Source organism: Rhipicephalus sanguineus, chromosome 6, assembly GCF_013339695.2.
Source record: "Rhipicephalus sanguineus isolate Rsan-2018 chromosome 6, BIME_Rsan_1.4, whole genome shotgun sequence".
NCBI classification, from domain to species: Eukaryota; Metazoa; Arthropoda; class Arachnida; order Ixodida; family Ixodidae; genus Rhipicephalus; species Rhipicephalus sanguineus.
Window position 1 is genome coordinate 74,155,407 of NC_051181.1, and position 18,676 is coordinate 74,174,082.

General features: G+C 43.3%; 2 protein-coding genes across 2 annotated transcripts in view; one reads left to right on the top strand and one right to left on the bottom strand.

Moving 5' to 3' along the window:
* The first annotated feature begins 704 nt into the window (after positions 1-704).
* LOC119397349 (uncharacterized) lies at positions 705-6,426 on the top strand. Its single transcript, XM_049416537.1, has 13 exons — positions 705-985; positions 1,061-1,140; positions 1,271-1,361; positions 1,418-1,506; positions 1,595-1,670; positions 1,727-1,762; positions 1,821-1,859; positions 2,116-2,160; positions 2,289-2,342; positions 3,530-3,732; positions 4,006-4,165; positions 4,930-5,018; positions 6,391-6,426. Exons 1-13 carry the CDS (start codon positions 751-753, stop codon positions 6,424-6,426), a joined length of 1,233 nt encoding a protein of 410 aa, XP_049272494.1. The 5' UTR covers positions 705-750.
* A 5,578-nt stretch (positions 6,427-12,004) lies between these two features.
* LOC119395893 (charged multivesicular body protein 1b-2) overlaps positions 12,005-18,676 on the bottom strand; it is a 29,118-nt gene continuing 22,446 nt past the window's right edge. The window contains exon 6 of the mRNA XM_037662906.2: positions 12,005-12,817. Within this exon, the coding sequence (XP_037518834.1) occupies positions 12,776-12,817 (42 nt within the window). The 3' untranslated portion in view covers positions 12,005-12,775. The remainder of the gene's footprint in view (positions 12,818-18,676) is intronic.

The window sequence follows — 18,676 nt, forward strand, 5'->3', positions numbered from 1 at the left end:
ACCCTCAATATAAGGCAGTCAAATTTCGTTCCTTTACGGTTACCCTTAAAGCAGCCAACAACTGCTGCAAAGTTGGAAATGCGATTGCCCTTGTTGACGCTATAGCACACAGTAGCCAAGATGAGAGCCCTTGCATTGTAGGAAGGCAGTTTCTAGAAGTGAAACCACTGTACACACAACCGTTTGACTCTACTAGGCTCAGTATTGCTGTTGTTGACAGGCTTTCAAATGTCCAGTGCTGGTCAATCACTGACATTCAGAACAAGCTGGTTATCCTTCCTTACCATGATAAGTTTGTAGTTGTACCTTTACTTCATACGAGCTAGCTCGAACACTGTTCCTATGTTGAAAGAATAAACGCTGTTTATGTTCTAGCTCCCTGCTAATTTGTTGAATGCAGGCTACAGCAACGAAGAACTGAAATTTGTGCTAACATTCTGATAGAAAAATATTTTAATCTCTTCTAAAAAATGCATTCAGCATAGCGATGTTTCTTCATGCTGCCACTTAAGTGAGTGTATTAATGCCGGCAGTGTTTGATAGTAGCTGAATAAAGAAAGGTGGTGCTGACATTATGTCATGTTGTAGCTTCTGCAACTAAAAATTTCTGTACAACATTTATAATTTTGTTACTTTTTTATGAAGTTAGTTTGGCAGATGAGATGTCTAATATGTCCACTGAAATATGAGAACACTGTAAACAAAGGCAGTTGTTCGCGTTAGCTTTTGCGAAAAAATTTTAACCAGTCGATGTTTATGTTCATTTTTTGTCTGAGAGTGGTCACAGACAATTTTTTACAGATGCGCTTTTCCATTGTGGAATTTACTGAAGAGAAAACAGTAGCTGTTGTGCCCAACATATGGATTGTTGGTGGCAAATGCTATTGGCCACCAGGACCTGGCTGCAAAATGGCAACTGTTCAAAAAGCAAAAGCCCCCAACAAAGACTGGAAAATGTACAGCATTGTGGTGAAAACTACCTACAGTAAGTTTATTATGGATAGCTTTAACTTGAGTATGATGCATGCAGTTTCTCTGAATATGCGGGTTCTTATTATAGGCACATATCAAGAGGCTCGTAGAAATCTGGATCAAGCTCAGTACTCTGATGTTGAATCTGAGCACCTTCAGAAACGGAAGGTTAGACTGACCCTTTGGTTTACCATCATGCTACTCATATCGCATTTATGTTCTTTTTTCCCCACTCCTCGAACCTGCTGTGCAGTTTCGAGACAAAGCCCACAGTCTGTTGTTCTGTCTTTTTAATAAGGTGTCAAAGCCAAGTCGTTACATCAGCGATGATGAAGTGCCTACTTTTCATTCACGCCTCACTGGTTCAAATGGACCGTCCACAGATGAACGTAAGTTGTCATACGAAGAGATTATTCTCTTTTGTAATATTCCTTTTTGCATGCAGGAATGGAGAACACTTGTGCAAATGCTTGCGACGAATTTCACGAAGGAGGAAACCAGTTGCAAGAGGTTGGCAACCAACAGAAAGGACAGGCAAGCAGCAGCTCACCCTTTTACAATACGTCATACTATGTCTCTCTTTGTTGCCACACTCGGTCAATGCTGCATATTTCTTTTTAAGATGTCAAAGCCAAGCCACACCTTCAATGCTCTTTTGAAACCCCCCAGCAGCTTTCCTGGCCCATCTGGTTCAACACGTAAGCAAATAAGTCCTTAAGAGTGCTTCTTGTCTGACATGGTTTTGAATTTGCAGACAGAGACTGCGACACTCCGGCAGAAAACACTGAAGGTAATCATCCACATTTCTGGCCTCATCTTCAGTTGACTAACTACTCAATACTTTGCAGATCTTTCAAGTGACTCTGACGAATCGGAAGATGGTTGTGGTAAGCATTGTACTTCCACTTTCCTTATGCTGGAGAGCATATATTAACTTATATGTAATTTTAAAAAAGTATCCTTATAAAGGCGCCATTGAAGCATGTAAATCAATTTAGCTGTATCTAAAACTTAAGATTTCTAGGCCAAGTTGTAGGGCTGCTAGGAGCCCAACACAATAAATTGCATAGTTTCCCTTGAATGGATATTTAGTCATCCCTATATTCTGGGCAGCTGGGTGACGTTGCAGCACTTTCTTTGCAGAGATGCTGGATGGCCAGGAGACTGAAGCTGGCATGCGTGACTCTGGTAAACTGTGAAAGCTTCTCGTTAGTCATGTGTTTTCAGTTATATATGTGCCCCCGGTAAACTTATCAGTCCAGTACTGACACTTTTTTAACCAAACCTGCATTAAAATTTTCATGTTTTGTCTGCAGCCATGGCTTCACCTCCTGCACGGGCAAAAAACAGGAAGGTGCTAACCCCAGAGGGTACGTTCAGCATCAACTAATGAGATTTTCATAGATATTGTCTGGTTAAGGTGCAACTTTGGATGCATGTTCATGTTGCCAGGTGCAATGTAGGGCTAGTATACTTGAGAGGAATTAGTGTGCTGTTTTTTGTTGTCAATACAGCTTTTCACGTATTCACTAAAGTAAAGCTTGTCTTATTCCTCCACCTCCGTGTAGGGTAGCCAGCCAAGCCAAGCTTGGTTAACCTCCCTGCCTTTCTCCTTCGTTTTTCTCTCATTCTATTCATTCTTCCCATGTGTGCCTGACTGATTAGCATACATGAAGTTTCTGTAAAGGACTCCCGACATCGAATGTTAAAGCTTGAAATGTTTGTGTTCATTGATTGTCTAGCGTACACAGGCATTACTGACTTGAGCACATCGTTCCAAATTAATGTGGTGAATGTTGCCTTTGAGAAATTTTAATTTGGTTTTGAATAACCGTGACTGTTCATCTGAGTAGGCAGCACATCTGGATATTGTCACTAGTATGATTAGGACAGGGGCCTCCTGTGATGTTTAACGATGAATGAGAGTATTCTCAGTCTCACAGACAAGTTTGCAGCGTTATTCTTCACTCTGTTGTGTGGCTGCTGTCAATGTGGTTCTGGCTGTTGGCACCAGTGCATGGCTTTTTTGAGTACTGTAGCAAGGAATTTTTTTTTTCAAAAGGGCACACTCGTGATAGAAATGTGGGTGCTCGGCAGGTGGGTGTGTTGTGTCGTTTAATTGTTTACAGGAATTTCCGCGCTAACACTTGCCTGGAGTGTCACACCCTAACTTCCACTAAAGCATTCACATGCACTTTCAAGGTCGCCAAAGTGCAACCACATCTGGCCATCCACGTCGTCCGTCTTTCTTTGTGTTTGTTAAAAAATTTTAGCGCTGTTCCCCTTCTTCGCACTATCTACCAACTCACTAGCCCAAGCTTCAACCTTAGCACATCTGGCATTATGGCACTCCCCTGTGGTAGGCCACTAGTTTATAATTTTAGGTGGGAGTTTTGAGTGATGTCGAAATTGATCATACTTATACTTGGATAGTTATGATGCATTACAATATTTGAAGTTCAATTTTGGGATTATCAGAGCTACAAATTAGCACAAAAGTCACAAACAAAGATTGGTTGTTAGGGGTCTGCAGGCTTTTTGTACCATTTTATTTCAGAGTTCCAGCATGAAGTACTCGTGAAGCTGACAGTGCTGCGAATGGTTCAAAAGCAGCATGGGGAACTTATACATGGGCTGATCGGCCGGCTTCGGTCCAATGCTGCCAAAGGAAATGCACCTTTAGTTTCCAGCCCGTTCTCGGAGTACGAGTCACTGAAACAGTTCGATAACAAGTTGACTGGCCAGATGAAAGATGTGCTTGTAAGTGCATTGAGGTTGTGTGTTGTGTGTGTTTTGCTGTCTGAGGGCCACCTAATGTCTTCCTTCTTTTCAACACTAGTGCAGTGTGTAAATCCTCAGCCACCACTGAATAGAATTTTAATTTGTCCCCTAGGTTACATATATTTATAGAAAATTTGAAGTAGTCGATGTACTCTTTTAGTAAAGCCATTATTTTTATATATATTCATGAGATATGTGCAGTTTTTAATTGCATGCTTTCGATAAGTGTATATTGGCTTGCCTCTATTTCAGGTGGAAGAGCTTGCCAACAAAGGTGGAATCAATGCGGCTGCGTGCACAAAAAGAATTCTTTGCTACCTGCTCTGTGACAATCTTGCAGCGGAATTCTCATGGCTTGGAAAAAAAGGAAAGCGTAGATTCAGCGAGCTCCGTCTTGCCTCTTGCATAATAAGTAAGTGTTTTTCATGTACTTGATTGATAGCTTCTCTTGTTTCCTTGGTGAAAGAGGTCTCTCCGTTCAACTAAAAACTGTCAGGTGGCTGCCATTTGGACTTTGCTTTAAATGTTTTAAGCATCATGCTTTTGCTTCTAGGATTACAGAAAAGGGAGAAGGCAGGGAGGTTAACCAGACAGCAGTCCAGTTGGCTACTCTACGCAGGGGTATTGTTGTTATAGTGTTGTTACTGGTGGATCCGGAGGGGGGGGCCAGATGTCCTAACTCCTTCCCCTCCTTAATTCTTGAAAGCCGAGTGTGTGTGTCGTTATCAATGAATCAACTTCGTGTTTAGTCCCTCTTAAAAACGGGTGGAAGAGAGGTGAAAGAAAGCTGTCTTTTGGTTTTGTTTTTGCTCCTATCGCAAGGGTTCACGGCAGCACAGTCACGTTTGCATATTTATACCAATCAATAGAATAGTGAAATATATACATCATTTTGAACATGGAAGTAGAGCTAAGATCGATAAAGGAACAACATGGGGAATATAATCATAGTGGACAAAATATTACTAAATAAGTCACTTGCATTTACAAATTTATTACAAATTTAAAGCTTTAAGTATCAGACTTCTCATTAGCTGCCCCCCCCCCCCCCTGGACAAAATCTTGTATCCGCCTTTGACGGTTGTCATCGGAAAGAAAATCAGGCTGTTGGCTTGATTGAATGTTTAAGTTGGTGTCACTTTTTGTCTCTCAGTTATTGCTTTGACTTTCTCAAAGGTGCTGTGCAAAAGGTTCACGCTGCAAATGAATTTGCCATAGAGGCAGCCATTGTCATGCCCCAGCAAGGCACAGGAATGCAGCAAGAGGTAATAAACCTGCTATGCATTTTGCAGTAAGCTTAAAGGAACTGACAGTTAATTTCTGCAGTGCCCAGTTTTTTTCTGTTGCAATCGAAGCTCATTGGTCACAGTATCCAGTCAGTGTGATGTAAATGGAAAGCACTGTAGAACGTTTTTTAAAATTTTCTATCTGCTTTGTAGATTGAGAATTGTGCTTGGAAAACATGCTAGAAACAGTGATATGTGAGCATGATAACAATCATATGCCAGCATTTGCGAGAGTTTATAGGCTATATCAGTAGTTCTGCTCATCCAGTGGTGGCACCCATTTATGGTAAAACTAGTAAACAGCTCTTTGTATCTCACATGAAGACTACAGTATATGTAATCACTCTTAAGTTTGCCTACAAAAGCATTTGAGTGCATCTCCATGCAATCATGGACACCACAGTTCACAGCAGGTGTGCTGTTCCACCGTTGCCGTGATGCTGGCTTTGCTTCTCAGAACATTTTTTTTTTATCTTGTAATGCTATGGAATAAATAAAGTGCACATGGCTGTGTGACATAAAGACCACAGTTTAAGCAAGAAGTATAATGTATTAAATGACAAGAAATTGCATAGTTAGCTCAATTCTCTGTCGCATTGTACCAAGCCTTCCCTGCAGAAGCGGTACATGCGTTTTTTTTTTAACTTTCTATAGCACTTTATACTTCCTACTTAAATCACAAGCACCATGATAAAAATAGTCCCGAAAGTTAGTTTTCATTTCCACTAGAATCTTGTGACATGTTCTGATCAATTGTTGAGCCCTTTAATGGTTATGTTTCTCATCATATTTGGACGTTAAGTTGCCTCTGAGAAATTTTCAACAAGTTGAATGTTATCCCATAACTTTATGACACAATGTGGCAGACAATTAGGCATACACTGGAAACTCAAATGTGTGTCCAGTGTAGCTCTTATCTGCTGCACTTTAGTATGAAAACATCACTCTTTGTAGTATGATGTTCCGAAACTGAAATTTACAACGAAGCACGAATTAGTGAAAGGTCTTTGTATTTATTTATTGATACTCTTAAGGCCCAAGGGCATTTCAGAGTGCTCTTTAGCTTCTAGGAATAGCTATACTTACATATGCTGAAATGAGTAACGTGGTTATTGCTCATGTATGCATTATTAATCTGCATTTGCTGTGTTTCTGCAGTATGCATCATCTTTCTCAATTTCTTCTGCTAAGTTGAGGAGTGGGGCATTATAATCCAAGCCAAGCATTTCTTTCTCATGGTAATATTGAGTAGCAGTACTGCTGGTATGCTCATGCTTGGAATGTCTTATAGCATTTCTTTTCGCTGTTTTTGGATAGCTTATATTGACTCTCTTTTTTGTTGTATTCTTAGGATCAAGTGGTTGTGATGAGTAGCCATGCAGCATGATGAAGCCTTAAAGGGGAACTTCGTTGAAGACTTTTGTTCAGCAATTTTTCATTCACATCACTTCGAAGCGTTCAAGGCGAACTTCATTGAAGACTTTTGTTCAGTAATTTTTCATTCACATAACTTTGAAGCTTTCAAGGCGAACTTTGTTGAAGACTTGTTCAGTAATTTTTCATTCACATAACTTCGAAGCCTTCAAAGTGAACTTCGTTGAAGACTTCTGTTCAGTAATAATTTATTCCCATAACTTCACTTACATTACCCTTACATTCAAAGACTGATTTCATTTTATGTTCAATAAATGTGTTTGAAAACAATGTGCTGTCTGCTGCAATAAATCTCTCAGGTCTTGGACTCAGCATAAACATGCAGGTTAGACGGCAGCTTGTGCTTGATGATAATGCAAGGCTGGTTGGGGCTTTCTTTACCAAACATTGCTAAAATTTTGTGAATGAGAACTTTTTTTCTATGCACTTCCTCAGGCTTGCTGCATGTATAGTTTTGTGTGCTAGAGACCTACGCTCCCACTGCAGTCTGGCTCTTAGCTGGTGTGCTATACTTATAGAAAGCATCAACGCCGCAATCCGGCCAGCCTCACGCCTTTGATGCTTTCTATAAAGTATAGCCGAGCGGCAATAAGCAAGACTGCCATGGGACCGCAGGTCTAACACACCAACTACATGCGGTAAGTGTGCGAAGTGCATGAAGAAAGCTTTTATTTACTAAATGACAATGTCTATGTATATCTATTAAATGTCCATTCAGTGTTCATGTGTAACGTGCCTGCAACCTTACTCGGTCGAGCTTTTTATAGTTGCGGGTACATCTAATCTTCGTAATTTGGATTTCTATGGATATCTAAGAGACATTTACAACGTCCACGAGAAACATACCATGGATGTCTACACAATATTTGTGGTTCACTGGGTTGGGAATGTGGCAACTGCGCGCTCCGCTTGAGAACTCTCCTTGCCGCGCACCACAGCAAGACTTGGCTGAGCTGTTCACACTAGCGTCTGCTTTCCAATTTGCCGAAACAGTGTTCCCGAGCTCATAAGCTCGGGGTCACCCTAGGTGGGAGGGTCCCTGAGTCCAAGAATCCTCATGTTTTTCTTTTTCTCCAAACGTGAGGGGAGGTTCAGGACCCCTTTAGTTTTCAAAGAGCAACGAGAATGGTTGATCCGGAGTGGCTCAAATGCAAACCCATCTGGTCACATGATCGCACCAAACTGTGCTTGTCACGCGTGCCAACTCCTGCACACGTTTTGACAGCGAAGCTGTTACAGCTGGATGTAAAACGTATGACCGGAGAAAACTATCATCATCATAAACAGGTATATATATGTACCACAGAAACTGGGCAAATCCCACTACTCACCACTAGTCCACTAAAAGTGAGGGCAACAGTTAGCCCAAGAAATGGCTGCGAATTGCGATGGCGGCGAGCCGAAGACTCCAAGTACGTACAACGACAGAATACGAGGGAAAGGGAAAGGCGGCTGCAAGAAGACCCCCAAGCGATGGAAGCCCTACGCCAACGACGACGTGCCTGTAGATCTAGAGAGGTGCCAACGCTCGGTTTCAGCGCGAGCTTCTGTCTCCGGAGTTTGGACATCCGTGTCGTGTCTGTGACTGTCTGTGGTTTAACTCGAACCTTTGCGCTGAGAATCAACCTAGAAAGAACCTAGCATCACCTAGCTAAAGCGTAGCAACAACCTAGAGGCAACGTAGAAGCAACCTAGCATCACATAGCTAAAGCCTAGCAACAAGCTAGAAGCAACCAGATTAGACTTCACAATCGTCCAGTTGCGCAGTTTCAAGCCTTGCGCGACTTAGGGCAAGCTTTGCAATTTCTTTTTGTGCTTGCCATTATCATCGTTTGCGTCTGTGTCATTCAGAAACATAGAAGACTACATGACGAGACCAGAGAGTTGTGAAGTATATGGTTGTTGTAGGCGAGTGTCGCGAGGTGCTGTGGTTCATGCGCATTTGAGTGGCACGCACTTAGTTGTAAGCAGCTAATGAGCCACTTACCTTCGCTTGAAACCTCGTTTGCTGTAAAGCCACTCTTAGCTATAAGCGGCAGAGTGGCCTCTCTTCGGCGGAATCCAGATGGTATTTGAAGTCGCCGCAACTCGTTTAGGTGGTGTTGCCGATAGCTTTGGCTTCTTGAGGTATTCAGTGTTGAGTGCGAAATATTCTTTGCGATCCTTTGAAGCATGGCAGCAGCATCAGACATTGAAAGGGGTATAGCCTCTTCCTTGTCGCCTTGCAAAGCTGACCGAGCAGCATTATCGGCATGTTCACGAAGTCATATTCGTTTCGAATAGGGATGGCCGACAACGCTCTTTGTGACGCCTGCGGCACCGAGGAGACCTTGCAGCATATCTTCTGCGACTGTCCTCGCTACGCTGCACAGAGACGATACCTGATATTCGCTCTCGCTCGTCTTCACAAGAGACCGTTGACACTAGAAACAATTCTCCAATGTCATCTTGATAAGTCATCGAGAATTCAAGCAACCAAGGCATTGCTCAAATTCCTAGGGACAACAGACTTACACGAGCGGCTGTAGACTTTTTAATGATGCCTCATACCGCACAAGACTGCCGCTCTGCGCTGTGAAGTTATGTGTGCGCGTGTGTGTTCCCCTCTCTCCATCTTTACTCTTCTTTCAATCTCCCCCATCCCTTCCCCCTGTGCAGGGTAGCATACCGGTTATGCCAAACTGGTTAACATCCCTGTCTTTCCTCTCTCCCGTTTTCCTTCCTTCGTTTGCTGTAGCAAATGACAGCAATTGCATCCCAAATAATATTCATGTCCAAATTAGAGCATACCCGTTGTCACCCTGCACGTGATTCGCCTCGAAGGACGCTGAAAAGGCTGAGAAGTTCAACGACGAAGAGCTTGCTGGTTCAGCGCTCAGCACCTCAGTACGCCGCCAGCATTTATTCGCATTTACGAGAGAGCTGTATTGGTTCCCAGAGAAGGCTTTCATACACAGTCTTTTTTTTTTTTTAGAAAAATGGGCCGTAAGCGCAGAGCACATACGAGGAGCTTGTCCTGGGGTGCCTGTTCACTCACTACTTGCTTTTGGAAAAACTAATTTACAGCCACAAAAAGGACTTTTTAAGAAAAGCACGAATGTGGCAAATATGCATAAAGGGACAACCTTCCACAATTGCAAAGAAAAAAAAAAGTTATTTTTTTTTTCAATTCTTTCCTTACCTGTGCCATTAAGTTCCCATAACTTTCCCTCCAACTTGCAATTCATTTCTGAAAGCTTTAGAGTGTTTTCTTTTGCCATTTTTCTTGAGTTTTTTCACATTACTACGAAAGTGATGTCGCTTGTGGCTTTTGCTTGCTCAGAATAGTTGTCGGCACAAGTTCTCAAATCGGAAATTGTTACTTACAACCTCTTCTTCGACTTGATATGTATTTCTTCAGTGCAGCTTTTGTTTGACACCTCTGCCTGCTCAATCACTTAAAAAATTTTTTTTCGAAGAAAGCCCACTACTCATTTGTTATTCCAAAGAGCGAGTGTTTCATCGTGTTTCTCACAATGAATGCAGGAATTATCTTTGGTTGGTGCTGCCACTGTAACCGTCTACTGGATTTTGGCTACTAAAATGGAGTGCAGCGGAGGCCTTGTTGGCTCAAGTACATATAGTAGTCATTCGTTCAAAAGCACAGGCATAGCTAGATGGGGGGGCGAGAGGGATCTACCTCAGCCTTAAAATTTTTCCAGCATATATGAGTATATATACAACATTATGGCTGCAAAAATGATGCAATAAAGCAGGAAAGAAACACAACATGACATCGTGGGCAGCACTTCCAACCTACTTCGTGTCATTTTAGCGGCCATTATCTCACACAGCAAGTAGCAACTGGTCCATGTACAAGTTTTGCTGATGAGTATATATGCACACCGTCATATATTTACAAACGGGCTCGAAGCGCTGCCCCACCCCACCCTTACAAAAAAAAAAAAATCCTCATTACGCCCCTGTTTAGAAGTAGGCTCGTGTGAATACAACCTTCTTGGTTTCGAAGCAAATGGCAATTACTGTCAAATAATTTGAAGTGAACTTGAATGGCAGCAAGATTTGAATAGTAGTGGTAGGATACGTTATGCTTTAAAATTTCTCATACTTCACCCTAATAAGATGTTCCTAAAAAAGAAGAAAGGCCAAAGTGCAAAAGTGTGGCTTTGCGGCAGTGGATTTTTCCTGACAAGGTGGCTTCACAACACAGCAGCCTCGTGCTAGTGTGTAACCATTTTTCAGGCAGGTTAGATGCGGCTTCATTCATTCCACATACTTTCAAACATTAAATTAATGTGGAAGTGAATTCGACAACTGAAATTCGCGCTCGGATATTCGCACAGGCCTATTCTAAAAGCAACTGCTAAAAACTGGCTGAACAAAAGTATATTGACGAAGTTCAAGGAATTTAAGGACCTAAAAAAATTTAAGTGTTTTCAAGGCTCTGAAAATGTTATTTTAAAATTCCAGGGTTTTCAAAGGTTTCAACCAGGCGTGTGCGAATATTCAAGCATTTCGAATATTCTAGCTTATTCTAGAACTTGCGTGATAGCCAGCGATAACGCTGGAATAGTCGACGGCACATGTATAAATGCCGATACGCTTCACCGCTTGTCAGTTTTTCGACGGTCGACGCCCTGTTCACCGCTAACAGTGTACAGCGTGTATTGCTGTAGTTTGACTTTTCATTGCCCGGCCAAAAGTTCGGCCAAATAAACAGTTTCATCTTGAACACGCTGGCTGCTGTCTTCATCGACGCCACGACCACGTATCTGGTGGAGGTGTCACAACACTGTATGAGCTTCTTGCAACATGCTCGCACAATATATTGTGACGTTTCCACGGCCGCTCCGCATTGTGGCTCCATTGGCGACGCACAAGCGGCCATCTTGGAAGTGTTGGTACCTGACGTCATCACAACTAGCCAGACAGCTGCGTGAAGTCACCGGAATTAGTACTGTAGCCCAACGTCAAGCTAGTGTCGATGTCGGTCGGTGCGCCATGGAAAAATTGACTTTATTATCAAAATAAAATATCTTCTCAGCATTTGCTGAGCTTCACACTTGCTCAGAGCCGTTTCTGCATACAGGAGGTTTGTATCGCAGAGTAAACTCACCTTCAAAAAAAGGTGTCAGTACCCCTTTAAAGGAGGTGACCTCACGTAAATGATGTACTACTTAGAGCATACAATATTTTCTCGAAATTTCCTCGAAATTTTAATTTGTTGGCGCCGCACATCAATGTCTCACTATGTGGCAATGTTGCCGACAAGACAGTACAGATTAAATGTTCCAAAAAAACTTATATGTTGATAATTTTCACTGAACTCTTGTACTGTGCTCCCATCACCCACCATGCTTTTCTCGGTGAATGTATCAATACTGAAGCCCAAGTACCAGAACCACAAATCAATAGTTCAGCTTGCTGGGACCATAGTCTTCAAGCAATGATATCCAAAGCCTGGATACAGAAAAACAATGTAATACAGTCAAGAAATTAAGAAAGAAAATGCACAGAAGTACACATTGAAATACAACTTGCAAAAGCTTCTTTTATTCGCTTAAAAATGATTATTCCCAACAACAGCGGTGTGCAAACATCTAGGAACCTATAAATATGGCAATAATAATCAGCTCACGGGCTCTTCGTTGGATAATGCTACAGCAATTTGTGGGCTTCCCATTACAGCAAAACTCCAGCTGGTGTTGCGGCTTCCTTCTTTGCCCTCATTTTGTTGTACTAGCCGCTGCTAAAAAAATAAAACCACAGAGCATGTCCGATAGGTGTGTTTGAGAGAACATAATTTGTTAAGTTCTATGGCCGTCGAAATAAATCAGGAATATCGGTTGCCCCCTGAAGCAAGCACACATGCCACAATTGGTTGGTGGTAGCCGCTGCCTCTTAAAAATTTTAATTTCACCTCAGCGATGACAAAGCGTGGAATATATGAAAGATGGCAGCACCGGCTGCGCGAGACGGGCATCTACACACCTATACACCGCTGTCAAAATTTTTCTATGTACAGAAAAAAAAAAGAGGAAAAAACCTGCAACGCACTACACAGGAAAGCCAACTCCAGCATGGCTCCAGGGTTTTGAGTTTCCGAAAGTGCTTCATCTGGTTGCAGCATTAAAGATGCAGCGCTGCTGCCCTCTGGAAGATCAAGCTTGTCTTGCTCTAGACACAAGATAACGAGGAGAAAAAAAAAAAAAAAAAGAAGAAGCCGTGCACCCGTTAAATGGGACTGTCCGTGCAGCTTCGTGTAGTGTGTGCGCAACAGTTGACGAGCACAGAAACGTTGATCACAGTTGCCTCAGCTTGGCAAGGCGTTGCGTGAGCTCGTCCTGCGAGACAAGATGAAACGATTGTACGTAGATGAATACTGATGGGAAGGGGACGGATGTAAGATGAAGGACAGTGGATATGTATCAGTGAAAATCAAAGCCCTCAGGGATAGAAACTGAAATACAGTGCTCACCAATTGAAATGCGGGATCAAATTTTTTAGTATAACAACTAATACAGTCGAATCCACTTATAATGATCCCACATATAATGATCTATCGGTTATAATGACCATATTTGGGTGCACTTATGATATTCCTATGGTAACCATTGAAGCTGTGTCCACATATAGCGAACATTTTTCAAAACCTCCTACTTTTACAATGAACAATTCAGACATAGTTGCGGTAAGGATTTGGTGCATATGAAGCGAAAAAAAAAAGTTGAAACATGGCTTCTAAAGCCCGAGAGGGGCGTGCGCGCGCGCGTGGCCCGCTCCAGTTTACTCGCGACTAAGATATCCCAGATCGGCGAGCACCACACGCAGATTTCGGACGCTGCGAGCGAGGTCGCTCACTTTCCAGCCGTTCCTTCAGTGGCAGAATGGCAGTGAGGAAAAAAAAACATATAGGAGGCAGCATGAAGCCTTGCGGTCAGTTTTCGCACAGTAATTTTTCCCGACGCCGTTCTTTGCAGCTACGACCACCTATGATGAACCAAACAATGCCTTAGAACGCAAGAAGGCATAAATGCAAGAAGTGATAACCGCGATAACTTTTCATCGCATAAAGGTTCACTGTGTTCCTAAACTCGTCGACGCCACAATGTGCCGCAAAAGGTTGTCTATCTTTTCGGTAACGGCAGAGACCGGTCGATCGGTGATTACAACTTCCGCACGATTGCGGCGATGCCTTCGCGGATAAGCATTAGAAAAGAGCGAAGGCGAGGTGGTGGCCGTCGATGAATGTGACATTATGACTTATAGCCAACAACCTTATCAACGTCATCTGTAGATATCTGCTCGGCTGAGCGTGTGGCGTACGCCGTACACTGTGCGGATTGACAGTGGTACAAGTGCGCCACGCTGCCGTTCGCAAGTTTGCCGCCGCTGCGTCGTGTGAGACCGCTTAATGTGCGCATCGCTTTGTAGAAATGAAAGTAGCTCGCTGTTGTTGAGCGGTGCGGGCACTGAGAAACCTCGATGCACTGACAGTGAGCGTATACTGCGTGTTTGACTAGGTGACAACTCAAGTGCACCGCACATCGTAGTGCAGGGCTGCGAGAGCATCGCAGAGACGTAGAGTGCGCGTTGCTCGCAAAATGCTTGTTTTCGCCGCGTTGAACGAACAAGCTACTCGCCGCACCTGTGCACGGTCCAGGGTGAAGCAGGCATGAGGAACGTACACTTGCGCTCAATATGATTTGCAACGTGGGAGCGCGTGGCCTCACGAGCTGGAAGACTGCGCATGGCTTCAACTTGCCCTTATTCCATGAAAGAAAAAGCAGTTCTCGCGATGGGGATGATCCCCATTACAGAAAATTTCATTTGGTTTTGGAAATGGGTGACGAGGCCATGCACCATCTTTGATCTCGTGAGGCCACGCACTCCCGTGTGGCAAGTCATATTGAGCGTGACTGTACAAACGTGCGCATACGGCATACGACAACATCCTTGCAATGACTCCGCGAGCCGAGTAGGCGACGCGCTGCACGCAACTAGCCAAGGAGGATCGGCTCCACGTGGCGGTACCACACTTCGGTGAAACGGCGTCAGTTCATTGCAAAGGCGGTTAATTCACTCGTGAGCATGCAGCGGGCGTCGCTGCACGGTGCGAAAAGGCTCAGCTGTCACTGAAGGGGTTGTTAGCACTTTAATAAAAGTGCACAGAATAAAAAAAACAGCTTGGCTGCTAAGCGCACGTTTTCAAGGGCAAGTCCATATATAACAAACTACTGATATAACGACCATTTTTCGCAACACTTTTGAGTTCATTATAAATGGGTTCGACCGTATATGCAGCATTACCTCTCGCTGTGACGCTGGCCGCTAAAAGTAATGATCGTTCTGACGAGTAGAAATTAAGCTGATATGGCAGAAATTGAAGTCAGTGTGAATGAAAGTACGTATGTTACTTAGCCGATAATTGTCGTCGTTCACTTCCTGAGCACCGTACACAAAGAAATCTTAGCAGGTAGCGGCATCAACTTGGCCGGCAACTCGAGAGACACCAAGCCGCTAGGGAGCACATGAAGGACAGGCACAACAAGATGTCATCTGGAACTAAATGAAACTGTTTTTCATTTTGTGTGCCAAAGACAGTGCATAAGCTCGAGTGCTGTGAAGACCACGCCTTCTCGAGGTGGTAAAAACATCGCTACAATTCCTCGCCGCATGAGAGGCCAAATCCCACCACTTGACGTTCGCGTTCAGAAGCCTTTCATGGACAGGCTTCGTGAGTGTTACACAGGTCGGCTTACATCGGAAGAGCATAGATTCACTCCAACTGGGCACATAAAGCATGCTTCGCTCAGCCAGCTCGCGAATTGGATCGTGGCAGTGTTGAATGATATTTCAGAAGAAATGAGAAATGATCATCAGGGCATTCTGAGAATGCAGCATTCCTAATGCGCTACATGGAAGCGAGAACAATGCCCTTTGGGAAGAAGTTAGTGAAAAAGAGGTCAATGATGTCATGGATGACACAGTGAACTTTAGAGGCACCTACAATGAACACATTTGTTTAATTAAATGCATGCTCTGCTGTTAATCAAAAAGCCTTTTGTTTTGTAGAGCTTGCATTTACGATAATTTCATTTTCTTTTTTTTTTACCTTGCAAATTTTTTTTTGGGGGGGGGGGGGGGTCGGCCTACAATTGAGGCCAGCCTAGATTCGGTAAATACAATACCAAGTAATTAAATCCATTAAAAGCCCACACTGAAAACTAACAGGGCAGTGAAATCTCTATAAACTGAAATCACTTAACAGATGGGGCACATGAGTTGTGGAGTCAAAAGCCCGCAATAATGAAAATCACGCAACAAAGAAATTCTCACAACAATGAAATATTTTTTTGTCCCCGGTGAATGCCTGTAGAATTTAATGTATCTTGCATGTCTGAACAATGAAGTGCTGTTAAACTGCAATCGCGCAACAACAAAAATTGATGGGACGTTTCCGCACACATTATCTGCTCCCACAAGATCAACATATTGCTCCAAAATCGGCTCAAATTTAGTTGTTCACACTTAAATTTCATAAAGCACAACCACACTGTGCTTGCATTGGTGTTGTTATTACCAATATGTTGCTTGTTTCCGTGCTACCCAAGAGCCATCATGTACGTCTTCAACGGTGTGACCTGAAGATTTGCACAAAGATGGAGGTGCCACTGTGCTAAGCGTAGTGCCCAAATCACTGACTGAAGCATGGCGCACGCTTTGTTCTCTCAACATCGAGGTTCCCGATAGCGTTGGCGTCGAAGACTTTATTAGTGCTGATGAAAATGTGGTTGTTCACGAGGAATTGGTCAATGAGCAGCACGCATGCAACCGGCGACACTGAGAAACAGGCAACAAGCCACAGGGAGAAGACTACTAATCCGCGGGATGTGTTAGATGCTTTCGACACAATTTGGACATTAACACACGATGAAAACATCGCCATGGGCAACTTGCTCTGTTGAAAAAGAAGATCTATGCATTTACTACATGGCAAGGTTCGACAAGTTAGGCTAACTCTTTTGGCATTAAACTGTCCTTTTGCTGACCAATTCCCTATTTGTACAGTAGAACCCCGCTGTTACATTCCCAGATGCTGCGTTTTTTTGGCTGTTGCGTTGTTTTCGGCCGGCCCCGGCATAGCTCCCATAGGATCCAATGCATTGGGAGCCCCGCGTTACATAGCAACTGTGGGACCGTTCCCGCACTGTACGTTGCGAACCAGCCCTTCAATGCGGCCATGTTGACTTTTCACGTGGCTCGACTTGGCCTGCTTGGTGGCTCCACGATCGAATTGGCCACCAGAATTCGGTGAGGGCATCATCTATGATGGATGTTTAAGTCCCGCTACCAGAAAAACTCCACAGTTGATGTACCTGCACCATCCTGCGCAATTGCTAGCGACTTTTCCTAGTCAAGACATGATCACTTGTGTCATCGTAAATATTCATGACGATGGAACAGTACCGTTTCGGCTGAAGCTGCCAAAGAGGGCTTTGAACATGAAGAGCAGCGCAAGCTATGGTGTTAACATGAGCAAGGTGCACGTCAAAACATGGATGAATTGCACAGGAAAAATTCCAGTTATGCTCCCATAATAACAAATTTGATTTAGTAAGCTTCATCACAAAGCAGCCATGTCAGGCAGTGAAGAATACCAATAACAGAGAGCAACAAATGCTATGCAGTGAAGTGTACGACCTGCAGCCATTTGTAGTCTGAGAAAGGATGGCCACACTGCTTCAAGAAAGTTAAATAATATAATAATTAATAGGGTTTTACGTGCCAAAACCACAATATGATTATGAGGCATGCCATAGCGGAGGGCTCTGGACAATTTCGACCAGCTGGGGTTCTTTCATGTGCACCTAAAGCTAAGTACTACATGGGCCTCCAGCTTTTTTTCCCTCTATCGAAAATGTGACCACCGCGGCCTGGATCGAACCTGCAAACTTTCGGTCAGCAGCCGAGCAACATAACCATATTACCCCCGCGACGGCTTCAAGGAAACAAAAAACCTCCCATGTTGATACGCGCCTTTCACAAAACGGTGTGAATGAAAAATAAATAAGTAAACTGTTATGTCTTCCAACAGAACTAGGAAGAGGAAATCGGTAAACTTCAGCTACTTTTACAATAATGTGACACTGTCAAAGGTGTGCAGAATTTCGAGATAAGCTTCAGGTGTATCTTGTATATGAATTACCTGCATGTCAATTGGAAGATTTTCTGTAGAAGAGCTATTAAACGCATTCAAACCAGATATGCCGAACTAGAAAAGAATCGTGAAATATACTGATAATCCAACTACAAAACATGCCTGACTGAACCTAATCTCAATGTACTGCTTATCTCGGACAGTCTCTCAAGATTATGAATAGTGAGATCTATTGACTTTCTTTAAAGCCGTGTGAGAGCAATAAAAGTTGTTTATTTTTAGTCCATGCTATCCTGTGGAATGCTTGTATCAAACTGGGAGGCATTTCATGTCCCTGAAGCAGCGTAGCAGTCTTCCGACAATGAATGGCAGCAGGCTGTATGCTTCACTTCAAAGCACTTGGTTTCTTCCGCTACAGTAAAAGCTCGTTAATTCGACATCCGTTAATTAGGAAAATAGGATAATTTGGACGTGTTCTCTGGTCCCAGCAAGCATATGTATTGTTTAATGGCATTAAACTCTCGTTAATTCAGTCAAACTTGGTCGCAACTCGGTTATTTTGGATGATCTTTCAAATGCGGCATTTACGAAGCGTCGAAAATAGGCGACGCAAAGGAGCGAAAACGGCGTTTGCGAACAACTGAAACGGCTGCGGGCCAGTGCCTTCGCTTTGACAACGGGCAATGCGCGTGCAATGTCACAAAACGCATATGTTGGAAGCTGTTAAAGATGAAGAGCTTCATGCTGGCATAAAACTCGCTTGCTACGTCACATTGTGAACGAAGTCGCGAATAACGAAAATTGCGGCTTTTACGGTGCTTTTATGTAAAATGAGTACAGTACTCACGGATTGAAACAGGACAATTTAGGGCTAAGTAACGCACATACTTTCGTTTCCGTCTTCAGGTGGGGTCATATCGGCACAATTTCGATTCTAACGCATAGGTCAGAGCCAACATAATCTTTAGAGACCAGATTCGTCGCGACGTGGTGTGGTTATCTTGAGCAATTGCGCATACCAGTCGTTATACCAAAGAAATGG

Coding starts and splice junctions, on each gene's coding strand:
- LOC119397349 (XM_049416537.1), top strand. CDS start 751: ATGTTTATGTTCATTTTTTGTCTGAGAGTGGTCACAGACAATTTTTTA. Junction 1,860..2,115: donor CGAATCGGAAGATGGTTGTG/GTAAGCATTGTA, acceptor CTTTCTTTGCAG/AGATGCTGGATGGCCAGGAG. Junction 2,343..3,529: donor GAAGGTGCTAACCCCAGAGG/GTACGTTCAGCA, acceptor ATTTTATTTCAG/AGTTCCAGCATGAAGTACTC.